The sequence below is a fragment of the Xenopus laevis genome, chromosome 7L, assembly GCF_017654675.1.
Source record: "Xenopus laevis strain J_2021 chromosome 7L, Xenopus_laevis_v10.1, whole genome shotgun sequence".
Classification (NCBI taxonomy): Eukaryota; Metazoa; Chordata; class Amphibia; order Anura; family Pipidae; genus Xenopus; species Xenopus laevis.
Window position 1 is genome coordinate 87,575,041 of NC_054383.1, and position 22,700 is coordinate 87,597,740.

Consider the following 22,700-nt stretch of genomic DNA (forward strand, 5'->3'; position numbering starts at 1 on the left):
AGCCTGAGATGTATAGCACTCTTCACAGATGCATCCTTATTCAATAGACAATAACTTGCTTTTTATCAGCTTTAATCCTATTTCACTTCAGACAGTACCAAAAAAAGACCGCTACAAAAATTAACCTGTTTGCTATGGGCAGACACACGTGCTGCAATTTAGGGAGATTAGTCGCCCATCGACAAATCTCCTCTTCTTTGGGGCGACTTACCTCCCCGAACTGCCTCCCCTGCCTTCCCGCGGCTAGAATGAAAATTGCCGGCGGGTGGCACTTGGAGCCATTCATTTTCCGAAGTTGCCTCACGAGGAAACCTCGGGCGAACTCGGGAAAACAAAGCGCTACGAGTGCCAGCCTGCCGGCGATTTTCATTCTAGCCAGCGGGAAGGCAGTTTGGGGAAATTAGTCGCCCTGAAGAAGAGGAGATTTGTCGCCGGGCGACTAATCTCCCTGAATTGCAGCTGGTATCTCTGCTCTAAAAGTGAGGCCTTCTCCCTAATACAAAATAATAGACATAAAAAAGATGTGATCCTTGCTGTTCTTTGGGGTTCTGATTGTAAGAAAACCAGTGTAATAAGAAATCAAGTGCATTGACTCCTTCCCTTTTCTCACCTAACATACAGATCTACAGGAGGAGGGTAGAAAGCAAAGGCTGCTAAAAAGAAAAGGTACTCGGCAGAAGTCGATGTGCCCCCTCCTCCCAACACCACCACCCATTCCCTCTCCCCTCTTTGGTATGAATCTGCTGTATCTCATTCCAAACACTAATTCCAGTTTAATTGCCACTGGCCCCGAAGCCTCTTCAATAGGAGCTAACAAATGGTTTGCAGCCCGCAAAGCTCCGTCAGGCTGCATTTTAAACGAGGCTCCCTCCGTCCGGCTCGCATGCCAATGAGCTCGCAAAGAAACGCCATGTTTACTAATTACCCACTCTGACTTCACACCCAGACTTCTAGCACAGTACATTGGTTCAGCTGGAGACAAAACCCAGCAATAAAATGAAATGTAAATCTTTAGTGTTTACTTTTGCAGTTATTAAGGACACAACTTTTTTTGTGATGGATACTGTATTATAAACCTTCAATGTTTACATAATGCAAATGAAACATATTCTTTTTGAACATATGCAGACGGACAGAATAACTTTTTTTACACTCGATTGTATTGATATTTTTCAGCTCTTTTTGGTACATTTACATGAAGCAGCTTTCCTAATGCCACATGGTGGTGCAACAAGAATCCACTATGAGCTTCCCTGTATCCAGAGTAAAGGCCCCCATACACGGGCCGATAAAAGCTGCCGACAGACCAAGTCGGCAGCTTATTGGCCGTGTGTGTGTGTGGGGCCAATCGATGGGCTTCCCTGATCGATATCTCGGCGAAAGTCGGGCAGACCTCGATCGGGCAGGTTAAATAATCCCGTCGGATCACGGCCCCATCTGTGCGTTTATGCGGTCCCGTGATCCGACCGCCCATATCGGATGCATTATGATCCGATCGTTGGGCCTTAGGGCCCACGATAGGATCAGCCTGATATTGCCCATCTCAATGTGGGCATATCAGGGAGAGATCCACTCGTTTGGTGATTTCTCTGCATCTGTGGCCACCTTAAGCGTGCTTCTTGCAACCTAAGGTCCAGCAATATGAGAGCAGCTACTGATCTTGGAGTAAGGTTCTCTTTACCTCCAACACCCTTCTGTGGTTTAGCACTTAAACTTGTCGATAGTAACACATGTAAGAATAATTATCATATGAATAGGAAGAATATAGAAAATAAACACTAAATCATTATAAAACATGTAGGCAACTTTTTAGTTGAATCCAAGTTTAAAAACCACACTGCTGTTCTTCATTCTAAAGTTCTGCCAGCCATTTATTGCTTACAATTGAAAGCATAGCATTCGGTGTTGTATTGAATATTTCACTAAACCAGTTTGTGAACAAATAAATCCATTTCTGTTTGCTTATCACACTTTTGTTCTGCTCTACATAGCACCTTTTATGACACGGACAGTGTAAATTCTCAGGTCACCCTTGGCATTGTACAGATGGCTTTTTATATTCTAATTAACTTATTTTCATGTCCTACAAAATTAATGGTATACACTTCTCCATCCTTAGTCCCCATTCTTGTGGCCATGTGGCCTATTGTGTGAGTGTACAGTATAGGCCTCTCCTACACACACACACACATCTTGGTTACCGTGGAAATGAATAGCAGACGGGTTGCAGGCCTCCCCTTGTATCCCCCATAAAATGTCTTTAAATGCTGCTTAATTTGTAATCTTCTTTTAGAAGAGCGAAAAAGACATTAAGTCGTCAGTTCTATGAATAAGCCTGGGGTTCGTTTGTATGTTTGTTTCATTTATTGAATACTAATTTTGAGGTTTTTTTTTTTTTGGTTTTTTTTTAAACTTCCCTTTTAAGTGCTAGGGAAAGATCCTCGCTGAATGGCCGAATTGTACAATTTCAGATAATTTCTTGGTGATTAATTTGGGCAAACAATAATTGTCCACCTGCAGCCCCCACCTCTAATGTCATTTTATCTTGTAAAGAAATGGAGCAGTTTACCACGGTAAAGTGGAGGAACAGAGATATACACCCAGCTGGAGAGGGAGAATACATTGCAAGTGAGAGACCTTGGGCTTTTGCGCCCCTTAGTGCTCTCGCTTTACTGTCCAAGGTCATAGTAAATGACTCCCCTTTAATACATTCCCTTTAAAATTGCACCTCTTTAGAAATGCATGTTTTATTCATGAAATAATAGCTCTATTTCTTTTCTCCTGGTATATTAAATGCCATCTATTGTGTTCCAAAATGCTTTCCTCTATATTATAGTTTCACTACCTTAAACCCATTATCCACTGTGGTTGTACTGTAAAATCCACTTTATTTATAGACTTCATTTATCTCTTCTTGGTCTCACGTAATGAGACTGACTTCTGTTTACCTGAATTTTCATTATGAAAGGGTAAAAAGCAGGACATTTTTGCAGAGTTGTTGTTTTTTTTTTTAGTTAAATACAGGACCGTTAATGAAACCGAAACACTACAAATATGAAAGGTTTCAAAAAGAGCCTTTTCCCAAATTCTCTATTATAATTATTCATAATAATAAATACAGAACATTTCATGATTTGCTCTTCCACTTACCTGTATTTTAGCATTGCTGCTTAATATATAATAAAGTAAATGAGGTAGAGGTATCTGTAATAATAAACAGCATGCTGTGATCATTATTCCCAGACTTTATGCTACTATATAAAACTGCACAGTAGTTTCTTTAATTATTGTGATTTTATTTTAAATCTGATTGCACCATTGTGCCAATTCTTGGCAAATCGAGCAGAATATTATCATAAAATAATTGAAAAATGACTTATTGTTACCAGAGAAACGGAGCCTTTATTTGCCTATTAAATGTGTGCAGCTTGTCTTGGGTCACTCTGCATGATACCAAATATTAAAGCAGTTTTCTTGCTGATTCTGTTGCTCTTTTCATTTTAATTGTTATTATTATTAATTTGAAAATATTTTCTTTGGTCCCTATTTTGCTGTGCCTTTTTGTCATAGGAAATGTGCGTCAAAAGGGGACATTAAGGAGGTTATTTATCAAAGGTCAAATTAGAGCTTTGTGAGTTTTTTTTAGACCTCGAATGCACTCACAACAAGAATGTAAAAAAACTGAGTTGGAGTTGAGAAACCCAAAAAATCAAATTGATCGCGATTTTGGTGGAAAAAATTTGAATTGTTCAGATTAATTTAGTTTTCAAGCGCAACCCACCAAAAAAAACCTCAAACATCATGAAGGCTATTAACATTTTCAAACGGTTCAAGGGACCCCTGCCATTGATTTCTACATGACCTCGACAGGTTTCAGATTCAAACAGGTTCAAGGTATAATAAATCTTGAAAAATGTGAGTTTTTAAAAAAAATATTTGTTAACCAAAAAAACCTCCAAAACTCTAATTTTGCGTCGAAAACACAACTCGACCGTTGCTAAATAACCCACTATGTGTCACACCTTCTAATAAGCTGAAAAGCAAAATTGATTTCAGGTGATTGCCATAGCGAGGGGGGGAGCAGATTTGGCTATGCCTTGGGGTAGAACTACACAGACGTTTTCGGCGTGATCCGACCCGCTGCCACAAAACGCCTGCGACAAATCGCATGAGATGGAAATAAGGTAAGTGAATGCATTGTCGGATGAAGTCGCAGCGTTGAACAGACGCGACACAACTGTCGGATGCAGTGTGCAGCATCTGCATCAGACAGTCATGTCGCGACGGATCAACGCGTTAACTTCATCCGACAATGCATTCACTTACCTTATTTCTGTTGCATGCGATTTGTTGCAGGCGTTTTGTCGCAGCACGTCGGATTGCACCGAAAACGTCCGTGTAGTCCTACCCTTAGAACCATTAACTGGGAACAAAAATGAATTTATATTATTTATATGTTTTAACCCAAACTATGACATTCATTAATGGATGTTCTTGTGGCGATAACTGTTAAAGAATGTTTGCTTAGCTTTACTGACCAAAGACACCTAGTTTAATCAGTAAGGCCAGTCACACAAAGCTGTTTTAGGTGTGTAGATTCTTTAGATATATCTCCTTTATTTTAAATCTCCGCTATATTGGTGACATGGATTGGTTGAACCTGGACAATGGAGGGACCTTATCAGATCCATATTCATAATGTATTTTCCTATATATTTCAGGCTCTGACATGGCTGTGTTTTGCCTACTTTGTGGAAAGCGCTTTCAGACTCAGACTGCCCTGCAGCAGCACATGGAGGTCCATGCAGGAGTGAGAAGCTATATCTGCAGTGAGTGCAACAGGACTTTCCCCAGCCACACAGCACTCAAACGCCACCTACGCTCACACACAGGTAAGCAGGATACCGGCACCAAGGTCAGGGTCTATTCCTGGAATCCAGGGGGAAACAACTTTAACAGTAGATCAAATGTGGCAGATGCCATACTTATCAACAATATGGCACTGGTTCTGTTTTGTTAAAAGTAGAATGTTAATTTGCCCCAACAAAGACCTGCAGACCCCACGCACAGGGGAGGATGGAGGTGAGATCAACTGAAAACCTGTATTTAAAATTCACTTGGGTGGCAGCATGGGGCTGCTGTACATGGGAGATGTGAACTTTAATCTATTTATTTTCCGCCAATCTCATGCAACTAAAATGCCCTTATAAATAAATCATTGGTATTATTATCATAATAAAACAGAAGATGATAGTAACAGTTTTTTTGTTTTAGATTCTTTCTCCAGGTTGTGTTGGCATTCTCAGCCCCAATATAATCAGGTTGTTATTTTTATGGATTGAAATGAAGGCAGATGCCTTATCATGAATCATGAATAACTGTGTTTTGTGTGAGTGTGATACAGAGCAATCTGTTTTAATATAAGCCTACCTGAAGCATGTAGATGCGTCTGCAGAGACCTTTATTGTTTTCTGTTCTCATCCACACCCCCTTCGGTTATTAGCTACAAACACAGCACTGATGTTAAATACATGTAAGTTATTCCAGGATCAATCAAATTCTTCTTCTTTTTTTTAAATAATCACCATTGGACAGTGGAGGACATATTAGTCTGGTGAGGATGGTAGGAGGTGTAATAGGAAGACAATTGATCCCCCCTTGTCTTGTGCTGCAGAGCGGCGCGTGCTTTCATTAATAATGCAGAAGGTGTCTTCAGCATGCGTGCCCAGTCTGTGTGCTTAACATCGGCAGCTGTGTTTGATAGCAAAGCCGCTGTCCGCCTCTTGGCATTGATTTAAAGGGGACTCTTAGTGTACCATCCTCTCAGCTGTTGATTTGGGGTGAAGCAGCAGTTAGCCACATGGGAAGTCCCAATATCTGACAATAGAATTGCTGTCTATTCAAAAGAATGAAAACTTTAGCTATAAAGATGTGCACAATAAAGGAACAGCTTCAAATGTAAAAAGATTGAACAGTGAGTAATAAAATATATTTAATGGCTCATTGTCCATGATAGCATGACCAACCCACCATTGAGGGTTTGTGCCTTTGGTCACTCGGTCACTCTTTCTGAATTTTCTTTGCAAAAAAAATAGTAAGTCCTAATATGCTGCATTCCAAATAGGTGTTTTGTTTCAATAAAAGTTATTTTAGAGTGATTCCCCTTTTCAAATATTTTCCTTTCGTGTCAACTGTTGTTCTAGAAAACAAAATGGCTGCTGTATAAATAAACAAATCAGCTGGTGATGTGCAGGGTCAGGAAAAAGTAACACAAGCCCACTAAAAGTTGCCATTGTAGGACCCGCGCCCAACCTGTGTCTTCAGTGTCTTCATGCTCTGTATGCTACTTCTGTGTGCATGTCCCTGGTTCCATGTCAGGGAATGTTCATGAGCAGAAGAGGATTGTACTGCCCCAGTCTGAACCGCACCCAACCCTAACCCAGAATGGTCACCCAGATTTCAACTGAACCCATCCAACTGGCTGTAAACCCAAGGGTCTCCACAGGTTTTGGGTCAACCCACACATCACTAAAATCTATGTCTTAGGGCTGGCCACTAGATGCAAACACACGCATATGTAAGTCTTTGGGTCCCTACAAATTTTTGACCTGCAGCACATGGGCGGCAGAGGTCAGCTTGTTTAGTTACTCTGGACTCACCAAATTGACCACCACAGAAGTGTTGGGCAACTACAGACTATGTAACGTACTCCTTAATCACAACTCCCTTTCATAGTACTCTTAGTATCTATATACAAGCTACACATTGTAGTTTGGCTGCAGTATAATTTATTTAAAATTATATTTAAATGTAATTATACTATCCCATACATTGAATATGGATAAGAAGATGGTGTGCAGAACAGATATTGTTTGCCAGTTTATGGGTTCTTTGTAGTTTTGCTGCCACCATCAACTCCTACTCTCAACACATACCACATTCCCACTTAAATATCAGAACATGTTGTCTATAGACTTGATCTGCCCAGTCCTCACCCACAATCCACCTTTCTATACATAAAAACCCTATTCATCTTATGAGAAACTGGATACTTGATCTACTGCATTGACATGGCAGGGGCCTTGGGCAAATATTCATACTTTAAATTTGTCCCTGTTTACAATATTGAATAGACAAGTATGTATGAAGGCACTTGCCCATGTGTGTTACAGCAGTGATGGCAGTGTATCACATTTTAGCTGCCTACCATTTGCATTTAAATTCTAAAGCCGTACTTCTCCATGGGCCTTCAACAGAGTATAGGTGAAATTAAAAAGTTTAAATGCTAATGTTGCATATGGCAACTTTGGTTTATGACCTGATTCCATAGTGCCTACATGCTTGGGCCTGGACTAATCATCTACGATGTGAACTGTCCTGTAGATAAGGCTTGAGAAAGAGCTAAGACCTCCCTGTATGCACTGCTGATGTCTTCTACTGAACGATTGGGATTACTTGGTTATTAATTGTTGATGTCACTATAACTGTGCATTTCAAACAGCTTACTCAAGTGTCTTCATCCATTGGGAGCATTTTGTCAACACTTAGTTGCTGACTTTTAAGCTTATTCACCATCAAACGTTAGACAATATTATTAGACAAATAATATTAGACAAATGCATGCAGAAAAAGCACAAGGTGTCGACAAATGTCGGCATTCCAACAACGAATATTTTCAGAAAGGTTATTTCCGATAAACATCAGATCGCTAACACAAAGTTTGTGCATTTTAAAGCTTCTGAAGCAGTTGCCCCAGGCACATCTTCCCCTGGTGAACACTATGGGGCAAGTGTGAAATTAGAGATCACCACAGGAAAACTCATCCGCTTTCTATTCATTCCGATGGGATTTTTAGAAGTGTATTTATCAATGGGTGAAAGTTATAGCTCACATTTGATAAATATGCTTCTAAAAATCCCATTGGAATCAATAGAAAGTGGGTGAGTTTTCCTGTGGTGAGCTCTAATCTCACACTTTAATAAGTCTGCCCCTTAGTTTCTGTAATTATTGGAAAAAACACTGCACTTTGGGTAAAAAAAAACTTGCAAGTCTTAAATTGCAGTTTGAACCTATAGTATTTAAATTACATCTTTCTATAGACCGGGCTTAGGAGTATTGTTTTGCGAGTTTCCCAAGAAACAGGCAAAAATATAGTAAATATGAACTGTCATTTATGAAACTGAAAATTATGCAACCTCATTAAGGCTGTACTTTCAAATCAAGATGCTTTGACAGCCTTTTGGTTTATGTTGGTAATGCAAATATAGAATATTTTTTTTATTTCATCCATTTCTTTTCAACCGTTGTTTGGAATGTGGTGTGTTTCTTCAGAGTGGTGGTGGTGAGTGGAATAACTGCAATTTTGTCAACTTCCCCCCTGGAAGCCTAAGGGTTACAGTAACCAGGAAAGTCGCTGTGAATTTTATTTTTTTTAATCAAGTGTTTATAGTTTGCAGCTGGAAATAAAGAGCCTAATAAAAGAATACAAGTAGATAGAGCGCTTGTAACTAGGAGGACAATTTATGCAGAGGCACAGCCGCGGCCTGACACCAGGATAATGAAAAAACGTAGGTCATTGCGGATGACTTAAAGTCTCCGGGAGTCGGGGAAAATGTATGAAGCGGCGAGAACATTACACGCTTGGCAGGTCGGCCAAGGAAAAAATACAGGCACCCCTGTTCCCCCGCTGTAAACGCGAGGGCCTCCGATCCGCAGCCCGCAGAAAATTGCAATTACAGTGACAAGTGGAATCAGTAATATTTTAAATATTCATGAGCTGGGGCTGCGGTGATCAATCTGCTTTTATTGTCCTTGCTCTGCCTTCTGACATAAATAAGGAGCCACAGGCCTGTCACCCTCTTTATTATATTTTCTGTCTTGTAGAGTTGGTTGACTGCTGCTGGGAAGGAAGTGTGCCATTTCTATGTCTGTATGAATGTGTATGCACACACACGCATTTATCCAAGCGCTGTGTCCTGACTATTATCGCTCTTGATTTAATCTTATCGTTTCTAAGTATTTTACAACACAGTGATATATGTTTATTTTATATGCGAGTTATTTACACAATGTGGCAATGTTCTTTTATATCTATCTATATATATATATATATATATATATATATATATATATATATATATATATATATATATATATATATATATATATATACATATATACATACATATCTATATATATATATATATATATACATATATACATACACACACACATATATACATGTATATATTATATCAAGATTGCTTTCATAATGGCTATGTATCTGTAGTCCTACTATAACAAACCAAACCAACAAAGAATTTCTTTTGTGTTTCAGGTGACCATCCTTACGAGTGTGAGTTCTGTGGCAGCTGCTTTCGGGATGAGAGCACATTAAAGGGACACAAGCGCATCCATACAGGGGAGAAGCCTTATGAGTGTAATGGCTGCGGGAAGAAATTCAGCCTCAAACATCAATTAGAAACGCACTACAGGGTTCACACAGGTAACCTCATTAACCTTCCAGAATATTTTCTTTCAACTATGCAGGTCTTCATCAAATAGATTTCCCAGCATTAGCAGTATCCACATCGCAGCCTGCAAACTAAACTGTATATGAATTGATAATGCCAGATGTGCTAGAGAAGATGCAACAGTGAACGCAAAATGATGTCCTTTATATGCACCTTTATAAGTACCTTGTAAAAAATATCCTATACTTGCCAGCTACAGGCAGCAGGTACATTAGTGTAATTGATCGCGAGGTACTGTTTCAGAACCCCAGCAGCACTGGTCCAAAATCTCCTCTGAAAGGCCTCTGTGAAATATTTACTTACAGGAGAATGAAACCTTAGGCCCCACTCCATTGGCCATCCATTAATGTCTCTAAAATGTCTCTACCTTTGTACCTTCCTATAACAATGTTCAGCAGGGTTGGCAGGCGTCATCTCAAGCTGCTTCAGATCCTCTTTTGTCAGAAGTTGAACTGCGCATGATCCAGCCGGCGAGTTCTGACAGCAGAGGATCTGAAACAGCCCAAGATGGTGCCTGCTGACCCTGCTGTGCATTTCTGCATTTTTATAGCGGGTACATTTGAAAAGTAATGGTGGCTTCAAGAGGGTGGCCAGTGAAGGGAGTCTGTGGTTGGCTGGAACTTTTTGTTCTTTATGTATGCTTTGTTTGGTGATTGTTGTAGAATCAAAATGAGGGTCTCCCAAGTTACATTCTTAGAGGTGCTGATGCATTTGTTCCAGTACATAAATATATTTCTGATGCCCACTTGCAAGATGAGAAATCCTTGTTGCCATTTCCCTATTTTAACACCTATATTAATACCTGAGGCCCTATGTTCTGTACTGTGTCTGTCCACTTCAATGACAGACACTGATGCTCATAACTTGTGTGCTGTACAATGCTCTGATATTAGAGAATCCAACTCACAGCATAATATATAGTGAATAAAGTTCCCCCTCTTGTAAAATATAAAGATATTATAAGTTACCGAGGAGTTTCATGACCATATAAAAACACGAGGCCGAAGGCTGAGTGTTTTTATACAGGTCATGGAACTCCGAGGTAACTTCTAATATCCTCATATTTTACAACTGGGGCTACTTTATTTATTATAATACACATTTCAGTGAGTCATGTGACAGAAATGACATCAGAACTCACCGTTTATAACTGATGACATCAGAACTCACCGTTTATGGCTTTTGTGTATTATACGTAAATAATGCTAAGAGTAGTAATGGGGAATCAGTGTTATGTCATGAATAGGTTAGCAGCACATGAGGTTTTTGGATATTTCATAATAAATACTGATGAAGTGGGCACAGCCAAGTGAGGGGGTCTTTTTGAGACACTGGAGAAACTGTCTGTTCTTCACTGCATTGTGATTTTAGTTATCTTCCATCTATGTATTGCTAAATACCCACATAGTCGAATGCTATGTGGGATTTTTTAGTCGTTTTATTTCTGCAACAGATGCAGGGTCTAACGATACAGAATGTCATGGCATAGCAGGAGATTTTGATATCTACTCCATAGTAGGATATAAAAAAACTTGCATCAATTTTAAATGAATGGGTTACTATTACTAATGCGAATGATTTAATTGTACACAAAGGAACAATGAATATGCTAAAAAATAGACACCACTTTTTTTTTTTTTGGTACCCACAGGTGAGAAGCCATTTGAGTGCAAACTGTGCCACCAGCGTTCCCGAGACTACTCAGCCATGATAAAACATCTCCGAACCCACAACGGAGCGTCCCCTTATCAGTGTACCATCTGCCTGGAGTACTGCCCAAGTTTGTCTTCCATGCAGAAACACATGAAAAGCCACAAGCCCGAGGACATACCTGCTGACTGGAGAATTGAGAAAACCTACCTATACTTGTGCTATGTGTAAAAGGACAAGCCAAGATTGTGTTGGGGGTGAGGTTGGAGGTGTTGGAACACTGAGCAATATAAAGAGTTTGAAAAACCCATTGAAGGGCAAAAAAATCAAACACATCCACAATGTTTGGCCCTTGTATGGAATACCAAAAGCTACTGTGATACGGTTGTTCTGAGGAACAATATTTCTCTCGTTTATAATGATGACTGTTTTGTTTGCTTGATTCCATCTCAATAGACAGAGATGATAACACAGCAACCTGTTTCCTGAGAGGTGTTAAAAGGATTCTGTGATATTGCTCTAGACATTCACATTGTTCCCTAAATGTGATCCTCACCCCATGGATACCGATGGTTTCCAATTCTTCAGCATTTGAGTATTACTTTTTAGTGGCCAGCCTTATTAAGAGTAGGACAAACACTGGTGCTTCAAATATGAAAGTGCATATTTTGGCAGACTGGTTCCAAGATGGCTAACGGGCCCCAATGTCTCGAGAAGCTGGTGTTAGAAACAAGATCTCATTTAAAAGCAAATCCCGATACTATCCTAATGATAATTCCAGCACAGTATTGAGTTCAACTCAGTTTACACTTCATCTCCACAGAAAGGACACTGAAAGAAGGTCTTCGGACCCAAACGAATATCTACCGCATTAGGCCATAATCATTAGTTGTACGATACATAAATTTTATATTTTTGCATTGATTCAATAATTTCCCTATTTTTGTAGCACTGAAAGGGGGGTTTGAAACCTCGCGAATTGAAATTTACTTTCAATATCCCTTATATCCACTGATAATCATTTATCATTTTTTGTTTGTACATAAAGGTTCTATGTGTATGTATATGGTTATCTTTCATCTTTATCCCCCGAGTTTTCCTCTCTCCGGGTCAAAAAGGTTCCTGGAGAGTAACATGCTGCCTGCCACTTCTGCTTAAGTGATGGGTTTTTTTCGTGTTGAACACATTTTTTTTTGTTCTATTTGAAAATGTCTTCTTCGCTTATGGATAAAAAAAAGTAAAAAGGCTGCACCTGCTGAAGCAAGCCTAGAGATCAGAGACACTTGGCACTATAGATCATGAGAGCCGATGTAGACCTAGTTAGGGTACGGAGACAGTAGGCCTGATTTAGGCCAGAGTAGGATGTGTATAGTTAGGCCACGCTCCCCGTGGTATGCTGTATTTATCTAGGTCTTCTCAGTGTGAGACCTAGCAAGTCTGTGGTTGATGGTATTTTGTGTATAGTGACGTACACATTGGGCTCAAATCTTCCCGAATTTGAGTCCCTTCATGGATGTGTTTGGTTCGTTTGCTTGTCAACCCATCCGCACAAACAAAATCCCTCTTGTGACCCCATCATATTCTATTCACAGAGGCCTAGAGTTCAATAGGGGGCTGCTTCTTTGTATTATTTCATATGTTGTTACTATGTTTAGCACATTGTACTTGAATTCATTTTTTTTATGACCTCATAAGCATATGTTTTGCCGCTGCCTAATAAATGGCATTTTGTTTTTCGTTTCTTTGTTTCTGACACGTTGGAGGAAAGGAATGTGCCAAATGAAAATGAGCAAGATTAGACATTGTGTCAGGTTTATTAATCTTTTTTTTTTTTTTTTCCTGTACCAAAATGTGGTATTATTTTGGGTTGACATCGCTCATGTGCATTATTGCTAGAGCTGTTTTTTTTGTTTTTTTTCTTTCAATGTTCATAAAAGCTACCTCTAAACCCGTTTACTACCAGGGGGGCGTACATCATATTGCAAAGCAATATATAATAGGCTCCTCTGGCAGCGTAAGGGTTACTTATGATGTTTTCAGTTTTAAAAGCACGGTTTTGCGTTAATCTTACATTATGCTTAATATTTTCATCTCATATTTTACATGCAATTTTGTTTGTGGTGTTTGTTTTTTCTTGTAAGTAAGCTGCATTTATAGCAAAATATAACAGGTCTAGGGGATACATTTGTAGATACCCTTGGAGGGGAAGCTAGAGCTGCCAACCATGCTTCTAATGAATGGATCTGCTTTGCAGGACTTTCTGGCGTTTAACTGGTTAAGTGACTGTTTGCTTCTGCTGTATTAATCCCACACAGTGATCCTGACACAGACATATGGAAACTAAATAGCTCCCCAAATTAGAACGTTTTTTTTTTAAATGTAGGTCTGAGGGAAGGGGTGGGAGGGCAAGTGAAGGAACTGTGATTGAAACTTGAATTTGTTAATAGAAAGTATAGGGTTTCTGTTTTGTTTTATTCATAATGTGAAGGTGATAAAAGTATTAAATCTCTCATTAGATAAAATGTTTTTTTTTTTTTTTTGGCTTTGTTTCACAGTTCACCCCAAGGCAGCCGTCTGCATTAACAAATCTAAGCTGGTTAACAAGTTCACAACAAAATTTCACTTTTTTTTTTTCCCCCCTTGGTTGGGCAATATCAAACGCACTAGGTTTAGGGATAGAAGAATGTATTTCCAGAAAAAAAACCTAATTAAAGAGAGTTTGTTTTTATTTTTGTTCTATGCCCAGCCTTCTCCCTCTTGATTACTACGACATTGGAATGGGGCGATAAAATGTTGGAAATTAATGAGACGAAAATTTTTGCAAAGTTGTGATATTTTTGTAATATTTGTTAGTCTTTTTTGTCAGTTTTGGGCCTTAATATTTTTTTTTTTGTAATGTGAACAGGACTGTGTGCGTGCGTTTGTGAGGTTGGGTGTGTGCTTCTTCACGCTTATGGTTCCCACTGTACCTTGCGTGTTCAAGTTTAACAAAACTCATACAGTATTGTGCTTAATCGGAAGAATCGCTTCTGCCTGGCGTTGGAATAAGAAGATTGCTGATGGTTTGAGGGTAAAAAGTCCTGATAATGACATCATCCAAACTGATGTTCTCTTATCCGTATCTATATCAAATTTAGCTGCAGGTATGGGACCTGTTATCCAGAATGCTCTTTCCGTAATGTGGATCCCCTTATCTTAACCCTGCTAAAAATCATCCTAAGGATTCATTATATCTTCGTTGGGATCAAGTACAATGTACAGTTTTATTATTACAGAGAAAAAGGTTTAATAATGTTTAAAAAATTTCCATTGTTTGTGGAGTCTGTGGGAGACGGCCTTCACATAATTTGGCGCTTTCCGGATAACCGGTTCCCAGATAACAGATCCCATACCTGTATTCTAAAACCACCTCACAAATTTCATATATTCTGTTTTATAGCAGACACCTTAAATATGCCATTGCAATTTGGATAATTACCCCCAAAACTTTTGAAACTATTAAAGCCGATAAATCCCTCAAGCCATAACGCAATCTTATCTCGTTCTTGTGCCACACCCACTGTAAGTTGTCCCGAGAAAAAGGCTTGTTAAATCTCTGTGCCTGAATATTTTTTGTTTTGTTTGTTTTTGTATTAAAATCGAAAAAAAAAAAATTCAAAAATAAAACAATGCAGGAAAACTGCATCCAGCTACAAAAAAAAAGTATGTATAAATTTCTGCAGTTTCTCTCACAATTGTTCTGACTGTAACAGAGCAGCGTGCTTTGGATGTGTGACCAGGGATGGACAATACCGCAAGTAATTCAATCATTTCACTTCCCTTGATATCCCTTATTACACAGAGACAAAAGTTATTAGAAATCCGTTTGTTTGAGCTGCCCCTTTAATTGGCAAATAAGTTATGTATGCACTTTTAGCTCTGCATTCATCTTCGCTTTCGAATTTTGCCTGAAAACTTCAGGGTTTTGCCAAAAACCCAGCGCACATCAAAAAATCATTGGGACTTCTCCCATTGACTTATGCAACCTCGACAGGTTTGAGATGCCGGATTTTCAGAATCAGACTTTTTCATCCTCTGGGTTTAATCAAGTCCGAAAAATTTGTGATTTTTTTTAAAAGTCAGATTTTATAAAAAAAAAATCCCAGATTTTTGCATTCGGAGTTTAGTAAATAACCCCCTTAATATTCATTTGATGCCAAATCAAGAAAGCAAGGCTGACCTTAGAGCTGCAATGGCATATGGATCATAATGCAAAAGAGAAAATAAGAAATTTAGAAGGAATCCAACTCTCTGGTTCCATAATGCATTCCGGTTCTGTGGATTTTTAAGCAAATTTGGGCCGTTTACAAATTGTACATTACTTATAAATGACCATCACTGGGATGCAATCTAAAGCAGTCAGTCTGCTCCATAGTCTTCGTTGTACTTCTCATGTAGTGTTATGCATGTGCTCTGTAAGAGACCTGGTTAAACATCATAATCTGTCCTTATGTAAGTGTACATATTGTAGCATTGCGGACCAACTGCCCCAAGGGACCTAGCAAATAATCACTTAATTTACCATTTATTTTTTCCTCTTGTCTCTTTTCTGTTTTTTTTTTTTTAATTTCATTTGTGGATATTTTTTTTCTCTGTTCTTCTTCCCAAGTTTATTCTGCTAGCCTTCATGTCGTTAACAGCACAAGTGCCATTCTCAAACGCTGCCCTAAAACGAAGACATTAATAAAGTTTATAGTGTTTAATGAATGGATGTTAACCCCTTTTCTGCTGGAGCTTTCAGCAATACTTTGATGAATCCTCCAGCACTAAAGTGGTTACTTTTTAAGTCTACCTCAGCACCCACCGCCTATGTTAAAAGGGGTGCCCACTGGTTTTGTTGCCTATTTTCTTTTTTTTTTAATATTATTTTTATTTTTAGTCTTTCTGTTACATTCTTTTAGATTATTTTTGTTTCTTTTAATTAAAGCAGCGGCTCATGAGCAAATGTTTATTAGCTCCATCCTTATTCTATGATGCAAATTGCATTGTCCTTGCACACTTCTTCCGTCTTATGAGATCTTTTAAATTAACAGTTCCCTAGTTCAGTTCCCAACACATTATTCTGAGGATATTCTTGAGATCCCGTCTGAATTAGGATAACCACACGTTCTCACATAATTTCTTCTATAAAGTGAGAATTCATGGTCCTCTATTCTTGTAGCTTCTTTCATTGCAGTTTGGAAGCAGTAATGGGCTTCCTTTATGTTTTCCATAGCTATCTAGATCTAATTGATCTAGAACTTCCATCCCCTTGGAGTCTCTGCTAGAAGCATTGCAAAGATCACATGTTTAAAACCATTTAGTAGATTAGCCATTCAATTGCGAATTTCAGAAGAAAAATATGCAAAGCGCAAATGCTCAAACTGCAAAATATTTGTATTTTTTTCCCCAAAACAAGTTTAATAGAAAAAATAAATGAATGAGTGCTTTAATGCACTATTTTACTGCATTGGTATGATCTTAGACAAAGCAAATGTAGTTAAAAGTCCTTTGTAACTTCTTTGGTTGTTTCTGGTATATCTACAACGTAGGCAACACAACATCCCTACAGAAACCCCTAGTTTCCCAAGCAGTAATGTACATCCTCTCTTTAATTCTGATATGATACTTAATGAGGTCCGCTGCTTTACCTCTTGTTTTGTTATCCTATTTGCAAGAGCGCTTTCTTTTCAAATTTTCATTTTGTCCTTTAAAAAAAAAAAACTAGAAGCAGTAATCTCAAGAGGGCAAAGCTACATTTCTATCTTTCTCTCCTTTCTGTGCCATTCTATGTATAAAAGCATTTCTCCGTGACTACAGTGTTTCTCATTCTTAATATTTCTTGTGTTTCTTTTTCTTTTCTTTCCCTTTGCCAGAGAAAAAAAATTTGAATAAAATGCTGCAGGATTTTTTTTCTCTCTACATTGTCACTAAGTGAAGTTTGTGCCTTGTATAGCAAAGAAAATATTTTTTACATCCTACTAACAGTAAATAAATTTTTTTGTAGTGGACATTTTTTGTATTTTTATTTATAAGTCTCATAAGAAAAAAAAAAATAGCAATGTTCGGTTGTATACTTTAAATCTGCAGTTAGAATAAAGTTAATTCCATTGTCATTTTAGTAGTATGGCGTGTTTATTCTTTTTTTTTTTTTTTTTTTAAAAACAAACTTAAATGAGGTACATGTATTGGAAGCAAGAATGCTTGGGACCTTGGGTTTTTCATACAAGACCTTTTCCTATATACCCTTAGGCTCACAGTTTCATGCAAACTCTCGTATCTTGTTCCATTGTAAAGTGATGGATTCTGGGACTTGAAGTCTTAATGCTTTTCAGAGAATCAGTGAACTATTTACTATAGAAAGTAGAGGGACTTCAAGTCCCAGAGTCCATCAATTTACAACAAGGTTATGTAAGGGAGGGGTTAGCTCATTCTATGACCCTAATGTGGGTGGGTAACTGATCCCTGCAGCACAGGCAGACTATCATGGTTTACCCTTTGTCTACAGAAATATGAAAAAAATCATGTTTAAAAAATTGAATTATATGATTAAAATAGAATCTATAGGAGATGGTCTTCCTGGATAACGGGTTAACAGATAACTGATCCAATACCTGTATTAATGCAGGATTGGATTGTTTACACCTCTTACAACATTGCCTAGCCTTTCCCTGGCACCAACTGGTTATAATTTTCCCTTGTAGGCACCCATATGGGGCACTACACCCTATTTCTAAATATTTTTCTAGATATAGTTCCTTATAGCATTGGTTTAAGTTCTCTATTAGGAGAATTTATTTTAACATTGTTATTCATCTATATGTGTGTGAGCCATCTAACAAAGTAACTTCGAACACTGGAATGAAATGGTGCCCCTCCAGTGGCCAAACTACTATAAAAAAATGGAAGAAGTTTTTGCTTGATTTTAGCTCCCAATAACTTATATAATGAACTTCCATCTCAGAAACAGGGAGCCCCTGCTTTTACAAGTACCTTTAAGTATTCCTATCTTCCAGTATGCATTTCTTCTCCCCACCTTTAATATAATTTTATAATATAAACTATATATAATATATTTTTAATCAGTCGAGACAATTTTCTGTGCTTTTCTATACCCCCAGGCCTATGTAATGTGTGCAAATTCAGACAACGCTTTGGGCAGATGCTACATGGGCACCAGAACAATAAATGCTATTATCCTGGACCTCTTCAACAGATGAGTTTTAACTGTGATCTGGAAAAAGATGCATTTTTAGGCAACCCTTTAGCAATATTAACGTCTGGTAACTCAACCATAAGCATCATGTCCAACTGGAACCTGCTTAACCATTCATTTACCATTCAATGATTATTATAGCGATCAGCTGCAGAAATTCCTTTGCAATGCTGCACTGTCTGTCTGCCAACAAAATGCATACCTTAGCTTGGGTCATTCCCAGATGCCAGATACTAATAGCAGCCATTTACACACTGAATACGTGCACTGTTCTACCATAACAAAGCATGTGTAGGGGGCTAACCTTCCCCATATCCCTGTATGTTGAAAGCATTGCCTTTAGATTTCTCTGGTCAGAGCAGATATCAATCAGGAGTCATTATAATGTGAGCTAGGAATCTCTCCACCTGTCTCTGACTTGTTCTGTCACACAGGGACTCACAATTTGCAATTTCAGGTAGGGGAGAAGCTGGGATGGAAGAGATCAGAGACTTTCAGCAAAGCTGTGCAAGACAGGTTCAGCCTTTGGATGGGTGTGAAAGGAAAAGGCTTGAAGAGCTGGAAAGGTCATAGTGGGGGATGACCTGCTAATGTATGAAAGGCCTTTGTCAGGAGTCCAGGGGCTTGTATCTGTGCTTGCTCTCTGACCCAGATATAATCTTCTGGATGGGAAGGGGTCTTCTCACAGAGAAGTTTTCAAAGCCAAACAATGCCTCTATACCCTTTATTATGTTGTATTTAGACAGCACGGGATGTGGAGGGGGATGGGCATGCCATGCAGTTGGGGAAATGTTTTCACACTGGTTGTTTTTTTATCTAAAAATTGAAAGTCACTTTTACATAGGATCCATTTATTCCTTTTTGCTATTGCTGTGAGGCACGCAGGAAAATAAAATATATACTGTATGTATAAACCCAATACGATTGAATTACTTGCTTAAAATGGAGTCTATGGGAGATGGAATTCCTGTAATCAGAAGTTTCTGTATGACTGGTTTCCAGATAATGGATCCCATACCTGTATTTCTACAGCTGGTGTAGCAAGTAATTTGCTTAATCCATGTACCTGGATAAAAGGTCTCACAGCTACACCGTTATCCAGAATGCTCAGCACCTGGGGCTTTCCAGATAAGGGTTCTTTATGTAATTTGCATCATCATGTCTTAAGTCTAGTTAAAAAAATATACATCAAATAAGCCCAGTAAGGGCTCTTACACACGGGCGTTTGTTTGAGCGTTCCCCTGAGTTGCGTTTTCCTCCGTTCAGCCGCAGGGGAGCGCAGGAGTAGACACACTAAATTATTGTCAATGGGGCTGTACTCACACAGACGCATGTAAGCGCCAAACGCAGGTTGGGACACAGTATGTTGCATTTTACCTGCGTTCAGCGCATACATGCGTCTGTGTAGTGGCACTAAAATGCCCTTTAGTATTTGCAAAAACACAATACTTTACAGAAATGCATTGGAGTCAATAGGAAGGTGAAATTACACTTTGTTTACTTTAAGGCATTTTAAGCACTTCAATAACAAATACATTTCCCTGCTTTGTAAGGGCTCTTACACACAAGCGTTTTTTTCTGCGCTCCCCTGCGATTTCTTCCATTCAGCAGCAGGGGAGCGCAGAAGTAGACGCACTCAATTATTGTGAAGGGGGCTGTACTCACACAAATGCATGTAAGCGCCAAACGCAGGCGGGACGCAGCATTCGGCATATACATGCGTCAGTGTGAGTACAGACCCCTTCACAATAATTGAATGTGTCTACTCCTGCCATCCGGCTGAACGGAAGAAATCGAAGCGCAGGAAAAACCGCCCGTGTGTAAGAGCCCTAAAGCTATGGTCACATTGGGTTATGCAGCTATGAGTGTTAATAATATACAGACTGAGAAACAGCAAAACTGCTCACAGCTGTATAGCCCAGTGTGAATAGAGAAGCTTCTTTCTGCTATGCTACAACTGTTCATAGAATAAAGGTTCCCATGTTGGCAAATTCTTCCAAACACAGCGCCCACACAGTTCCTTCATTATACAGGGGAGGGATGGGGAGGCCTCCAATCCTGTTGGTTGATGTGGAAAGCTAGGGGAGGATAATAATGACGTCTGCTTTTTTTCCCTACTGGGTTTTTCCCCCAAGTGAAACAAACACATGGCAATATTCTAGAGCGTATTTGTAAAAAAGTTTTCCTGACAAAACCGCACCGAACTGTACAGTAGTGAAATATTTCACTCATCCCTAACGCCCCCATAGAATGGCAAAAGGAACCACTTCATCCTTTAAAGGGGAACTATCACCACTATAAAATGTTTATTATTAAATAATATATTTAGTTTTTCAACCTCACTTTTTACCAGCTGCACAGACCTTAAGGTGGCCATGCATGAGCAAATCTGCTCATTTGGAGAGGTTACCAAACGAGCAAATCTTGCACCAATATGGCCACTTGAGTGGGTCCTAGGGCCCAATGATTGGATCACAAGGTCAGGAATGCAAGAAGTAGGATTGAGGACCACATCAACAAACTGATGTGGTCCTAGATCCGACAGGAATTGTAAACCTGTCCATCTGGCCAGATTTTAGGCCCGATAATGATTGCAGAAGCCTGACTGAGGGCCCGATATAAGTTGTCGACTTTGTCGGTGGCTTTTCTCAACCCGTGTATGGCCACCTTTACTCACACTATTAGTGAAAGACACATTTTTACCTGCTATTACTGGCAGATTCCAACATGGGTAACCAATTTCCAAAGCACTCCTGATAAACTGCATGGTCAAGGAAAAAGATTAATTGAGGAAACGCACAAACAAACTATATATTTCTCAATATCCAGACCAAACGATTTATATAATTTACTCATAGGAGGCGGACATGTCAGAAGGACTTTTTTTTTATCAGCTTTGTACCGTATCAGGTATCAAATGCCAATGCTTATGCACTTTCTTTCAAAGGGTGCTGGGATGGTTTTGTAAAACAGTAAGTATTTTGTATTGGTTTGAAAAAATATATATTTTTCTATCATAAGGCCACCAGAGGGCACCTTTTCCTTAGAACCTATAGAGCAAACATGGCAACACCCACTCGTAGGAATAAACACAAATATATGCAGCATAACCTATGCTAATATATTTTATTTAGCATTCATAGGAAAATAAATGGACCGCAATGCCTTTAGGGCTCATTTATGTCCGCAAGTAGAGAGAGCGAAGTGCAATATTTAAACGCGACTGCCATGTTTTTTTCCCCTTATTGCTGCAGATTCAAACCCCATTTGTGCCCGTCATTGGAATGTACCCAATGTACCCATGTACATCTTATAGTGATTGACTATGAAATTAATTGTTAAGCCTATGGAGAAAGCTCAATATATATTGAATTTTGAAGGGTACAGAAAGGTTCCAGGAACAGACAGTGGAACTTGCACATGACTTAAGCAGCAAAATCACCCAAGGTAACTGCAAGCAAAACATGGAATTCCATCAGGTAAATCTGTCCAAGCAAATAAGTATTTACAAGAATGTTGCGTGGCCCTCTCGCTCAGTTCAACTACCAGAATCCTTCAAGAAAATGATGCTGTCAGGGACATACCAGAAGTTATAATTCAGCAACAGCCTGGGCACCACAACTTCAAATGGGCAGTAGAATAACCACTGTATATAGGAACTTTGATAAATACGTCACTAAAGAATCCAATACAGGGAAATAGAGAGATCTGGAATGTCCTTCTCACAAGCTGTCGTGAGCTCTATACAGACTCTTTAATATATATAAATATCAGAAAATATATATATGTTATTATATCTTAAATCCTAACAAGCCAAAAGGTGGAAAAAAATTGGAACTGGCGTGAATCTGCTGCTGAATTACTGGGATCTCACATCCCTTATTGAGAAGCTGTAGTTCGGGAATGTTTCATTTCTAAGACTGTAATCTCCCCCAGAGAAGCAGAGCTTGCGGCTCTTCCATTCAGAGTGAACTTGCTCATTTAAACCTGAGTACGGAGCACTTTGAACCCCTGCTGTGTTAATTATCCCATAGTTCCAGCTGATTGCAGTACACTAAGTTTAAGGCTTTCGTTATTTATTTACTGACTACATTAAGCGAGGCGCCTCCCCTGCTCTCATCTGCCTCATAGACAACAAACTGTGCAATGCTAAAGGAAAATGAAGGTTAAAACTCAGCAAGCTGTTATCATTTATTATTCTACTGGTTTATTCTAAAGTGCAAAGCATATTTTCTAGAACCTGTAACCCTAATATATCCCACTGTATGTTTTTTTTGTTGAGG

The 22,700-nt window shown here is 38.9% G+C and overlaps 1 protein-coding gene across 1 annotated transcript in view; it reads left to right on the forward strand.

Annotated features, from left to right (window-relative positions):
* The window catches only part of zbtb16.L (zinc finger and BTB domain containing 16 L homeolog), a 104,858-nt gene extending 87,513 nt beyond the window's left edge, over positions 1 to 17,345 (forward strand). The window contains exons 5-7 of the mRNA XM_018225940.2: positions 4,722 to 4,892; positions 9,338 to 9,505; positions 11,185 to 17,345. Coding sequence (XP_018081429.1) covers positions 4,722 to 4,892; positions 9,338 to 9,505; positions 11,185 to 11,414 — 569 coding nt within the window. The 3' untranslated portion in view covers positions 11,415 to 17,345. The remainder of the gene's footprint in view (positions 1 to 4,721; positions 4,893 to 9,337; positions 9,506 to 11,184) is intronic.
* Positions 17,346 to 22,700: the final 5,355 nt, after the last annotated feature.